The following is a 4,345-nucleotide window of genomic DNA, read 5'->3' as shown; positions in this document are numbered from 1 at the left end:
GCCGAGGGAGAGGCCGAGGGGCCCGTGGAGGAAAGGCCGAAGATAAGGAGGTAAGCGGTGCGTGGGGCGGTGGGGACCGCGGCGGAGCTGGGCTCTGCGGGGCTGTGTCTGCCGTCCCGAAAGCCGGGGCAGAAAGCCAGCCTGCTGCCGTGGGGGGCTGGCAGCTGGTGACCCTGCTCCACGGATTTCTTTGCTAGTGGATTCCTGTCACCAAACTTGGTCGCCTGGTCAAGGATATGAAGATCAAGTCTCTGGAGGAGATCTATCTCTTCTCCCTTCCCATCAAGGTGAGCCTCTGGAGCGTTCGACGGGCAGCGGAGTGTGTCTGAAGGCGGAGTTAGCAGCTGCTGCACGTGCTGCCCGAGACGCTCTGGTGGAGCCTGTTGGAGGCATAAACCAGGAGCTGAGGAGAGAGCTGCCTGCAGCGCAGTCCGGTGTGCTTTGTGTTGCGTTCTGCCTTGTGCAGAGATGACAGCACGTTGCTCAAGTGTTCCTGTGATAATTACACACAGTGATGACAAACCGAAATTCAGTGGCTACCTTGGGCTGCCTGGCAAGCTGCAATAAGCTTACACCTGTAAAACTTGTCGTACCTAAGTGCTTGTGGTTTAAAATATATGTGTGTGGAGTTGTTGAAGTGTAGGCGCCTTACGAGCTGTGTTCAAAGAAGCACGGCCTTGCGTGACTAACGAGTGGCTCTTGCAGGAGTCGGAGATCATCGATTTCTTCCTGGGGTCTTCTCTGAAAGATGAGGTTTTGAAGATCATGCCTGTCCAGAAACAGACTCGTGCTGGGCAGCGTACCAGGTTTAAGGTAACTTTTCTCTCTCCTCGCGTCGGAAGCTGTTCTCTGTTGCCTTTTTGGCGTTGTACTAATAAATTAGTTGAAATACCTTTATTCTGTGGTGTCTAGAAAATACTCAGGTATGAGGATCAGCTTGTGTAGCTTATGGAGTGTTTGTATTAACTTAAAAACCCTACTGATCTGTTAAATTGTAATTGGGTTAGGGTTAAGGCAAAATCAAGTCACGTTTGTTCAGCAGTGTTGGATTTTTGGGAGCTGTGGTTGAGGGAAGTCTTAAGTGTGAAGAGGGAATTCTTCGTGGAAGCTACCAGGACTTTTGATGAGGGTGAGGCTGTAGCAGGGATCTGAATCCCAGTTCTTCGGCCTTTGCTGGTTTTGAATGAAACACGAGCTCTGTGGGGTAAATGGGCTGCTTGAACTGTGAGCTGTTGCCTGCTGTGCACCCGCCTGGGGTTGTCCTTGGCGAGAGCCTGATGGGCTGTGCGCCGTGGGGCGCTCCTGCAGCCACTGGAAGCTTTTCCTTCAATCCTAGGCTTTTGTTGCTATCGGGGACTACAACGGCCACGTTGGCCTAGGTGTTAAATGCTCTAAGGAAGTTGCCACAGCTATTCGTGGGGCAATCATTTTGGCCAAATTATCCATCGTACCTGTACGCCGAGGCTACTGGGGGAACAAGATCGGCAAGCCCCACACCGTGCCTTGCAAGGTGAGAATGGCCTGGGGGGGCAGGCCTGGCCTCGGGGCTGGGGCTGCAGCGCATGTGGGGGGCTGTGACCCGCTGTCTCTGCATAGGTGACAGGCCGGTGTGGGTCTGTCCTGGTGCGTCTGATCCCGGCCCCCCGCGGAACAGGGATTGTGTCTGCGCCTGTCCCCAAGAAGCTGCTGATGATGGCCGGCATCGATGACTGTTACACCTCGGCCAGGGGCTGCACTGCCACCCTTGGCAACTTCGGTAAGCGCTGGGCTCCGTGCTGTGCCTCAGCTGTGCTGTCGGCGGCGATGCGGCGTGTCCACTTCCCTCCTGTTCTCTGAGCTGCGTCGAAGCAAAGCTTCAAGCAGGAGCAGAGGCTTGTGCCCGTACTTTGTGCGGGGCAGGTCGGCCCTGCTGTGGGCGATACCCAGGTGCTGGGAAAGGTGACTGCAGGAAATTGCCTCTTTGCGCGTGCGCTGATGCCTCCAAAGCCATCTCCCAATCTGCGCGGTTGCACTTGGTCAAGTAGTGTAATTGTCGTAAATGGAGAGAGAGAGCAACTCGAGTTCAGTGTGTACGTCAGAGGGACCCTGCTGTGGTCTCCCTGTTCTCCCAAAACTCTACAGTTCTGGAGCCGGGTGGGCGCTAGGGAGCGGGTTTGTAGCTGTGCTCTGCAATGTCTGACCTCTGTCCCCAGCTAAAGCCACCTTCGATGCCATCTCCAAGACGTACAGTTACCTGACTCCTGACCTCTGGAAAGAGACTGTCTTCACCAAGTCTCCTTACCAGGTACGAGCGTGTCTGCAGGCTGCAGCTCCTGTCCTGCCCTGCGCGGTTCAGAACTCGCAGTTTAATAAGCTACCCGAAGGACCCCAGCCCCTCCATCTGCATCTTGTCAAGGGATGCAGCGCGGGAAACCAGTGATCATGGTGTCAGCACATAAAACACAGGTTTTTATGGCTGTTGTGGTTTCTTTTGCAGGAGTTCACTGATCATCTGGCCAAGACCCACACCAGAGTCTCTGTGCAGAGAACCCAGGCAGCTGCTGTGGCAACAACTTAAGTGGGTTTTGTACAAGACAATAAAGTGATCAGTGACCAAGAAATTGTGATTGGTTTGATGGGGGCAGATGGGTTCAATCTCTGCTGGGGATTTGAGTAGGTTCACGACTGTGGGCCATGGCCTGAACATCTGCTGAATGAAATAGTATGTTACACTAATCCCTGTTAATCATGTATTAATCCTAACTGGGGAACAGAACCAGCCCTGAGGCCTACGTGCTGCCCTACAGCATGTCATCTTTACCCTAAGAGAGGGACTGCTCTGCTGGGGCTGGGCAGAGCGGCACAGCGCATGTCTGGTGGCTCCTGGGGGTGGCAAGAGGTCCAGAGGGGGAAATCCCAGCTAAGGGGGTGCCTGCGGTTGGGGGCTGAGCATGGGAGCGGGGGCGATAGCAATCGGCTGGAATGCAGAGGGGAGTGCAGAGCTGAAGAAGGGTTTGCAGCTCTCCAAAGAACGAGTCTAGAATCCAGCTCTATGGTGGCTGCACGTTTATTGCAGAGCTTGACAGCGCCAGCTGAAGATGCAACAGGCAGTATGGGATATAAGCACTGCGGAGTGAGGTGCTGACCACTTACATCTGCTGGGATGCCTCCTGTTGCGCCTTCCTCTCCTCCATCATCCTGTGCTTCTGCTTCATCAAGCATGTCCTTGCATTTCCATGGACACCAAGATCACCATCTGAAAACAAAGTAAATGGGAAGGGTGTCTCTTGGCAGGTGAAGAATGTTCCCTGCAACTCTGGGATTTGGCTCATGGACCATCTTGCCCGCAGTGGAACTGTGTGGGCTGCTGTACTCACATCTGTCCTGGTAGGCCTTGGTGACCTGCGCCAGCTGCTCCGCCTCCTTGGCACAGTTCTGGAACTGGTTGGGTCCTTCCCTCTGGTTGCATGCGCCTAGCCTTTCCCGGACAATCTCCACGATTTCCTGATCAACCATCCTGCGGGAAAGATGACAGATGTCATCTATGATGAAAGGCTGCAAGAATTGGGCTTCTTCAGCCTGGAGGAGGCTCCGAGGAGACCTCATTGCAGCTTTCCAGTATCTGAAGGGGCTACAAGGGTGCTGGGAGAGGACTTTTTACAAGGGCCTGTAGTGACAGGACAAGGGGTAATGGGTACAAATTGAAAATGGGATGGTTTAGATTAGGTATCAGGAAGAAATTCTTCCTGGAGAGGGTGGTGAGGCACTGGGACAGGTTGCCCAGAGAAGCTGTGGATGCTCCATCCCTGGGAGTGTCCAAGGCCAGGCTGGATGTGGCTTGGAGCAACCTGGTCTAGTGGAAGGTGTCCCTGCCCATGGCAGGGGGGTTGGAACTAGATGGGCGTTAAGGTCCCTTCCAACCCAAACCATTCTATGATTCTATGTCAAGCAAAGCCAAGAGATGACAGAAAAGCTGAACAAAGGGGCGATGGCACTCTGGGAGGGCAGCTCTGGGATTTCATGGGATCCTGTGAAGTACTGCAGGATCCAGGCTGCGCAGAAGGATGGATGTGTCCTACTGCCACCCTCAGCTGTGCTGCAGGGCATGGCAGGACTACAAAATGGTGTGTTCTGTATTGGCGTGGGCAGGAGCTGCCCCAACACCCAAAGTCCACGAAAAGGCTGTGGGTTCAAGGCAACCCCTGTGGTCCCCAGGGCTGATTAACCATGGTGCTGCCGTACCTGTCCCTCCTCCACTGTGCTTCGGCCTCGAAGAAGCAGAGGTAGTCGCCCTCCAGACACTCGCTCAGGTCGGGCACACGGCGAAACTTCTGGTGGTAATAGTAGAACTTGTTCTTGGATTGCT

At 54.5% G+C, this 4,345-nt stretch overlaps 2 protein-coding genes across 2 annotated transcripts; one reads left to right on the top strand and one right to left on the bottom strand.

Moving 5' to 3' along the window:
• Nucleotides 1-5: 5 nt before the first annotated feature.
• Nucleotides 6-2,600, top strand: RPS2 (ribosomal protein S2; the record flags this gene model as incomplete). Its single annotated transcript, XM_010156703.1, has 7 exons — nucleotides 6-50; nucleotides 198-287; nucleotides 706-813; nucleotides 1,337-1,510; nucleotides 1,597-1,756; nucleotides 2,193-2,284; nucleotides 2,477-2,600. Coding segments are annotated over 7 exons (750 nt in total), but the record flags the coding sequence as incomplete, so codon positions are not given.
• Nucleotides 2,601-3,128: 528 nt separating this feature from the next.
• Nucleotides 3,129-4,340, bottom strand: NDUFB10 (NADH dehydrogenase (ubiquinone) 1 beta subcomplex, 10, 22kDa; the record flags this gene model as incomplete). The annotated part of the gene is made up of 3 exons (XM_010156702.1): nucleotides 3,129-3,235; nucleotides 3,357-3,496; nucleotides 4,222-4,340. Coding segments are annotated over 3 exons (366 nt in total), but the record flags the coding sequence as incomplete, so codon positions are not given.
• Between the last annotated feature and the right edge of the window lie 5 nt (nucleotides 4,341-4,345).

The sequence above is a fragment of the Eurypyga helias genome, unplaced genomic scaffold (genome assembly GCF_000690775.1).
Source record: "Eurypyga helias isolate BGI_N326 unplaced genomic scaffold, ASM69077v1 scaffold22328, whole genome shotgun sequence".
In the NCBI taxonomy this organism is placed as follows: domain Eukaryota; kingdom Metazoa; phylum Chordata; class Aves; order Eurypygiformes; family Eurypygidae; genus Eurypyga; species Eurypyga helias.
The sequence above is the reverse complement of the archived record's forward strand: the minus strand, read 5'-3'. Positions and strand labels throughout refer to the sequence as shown.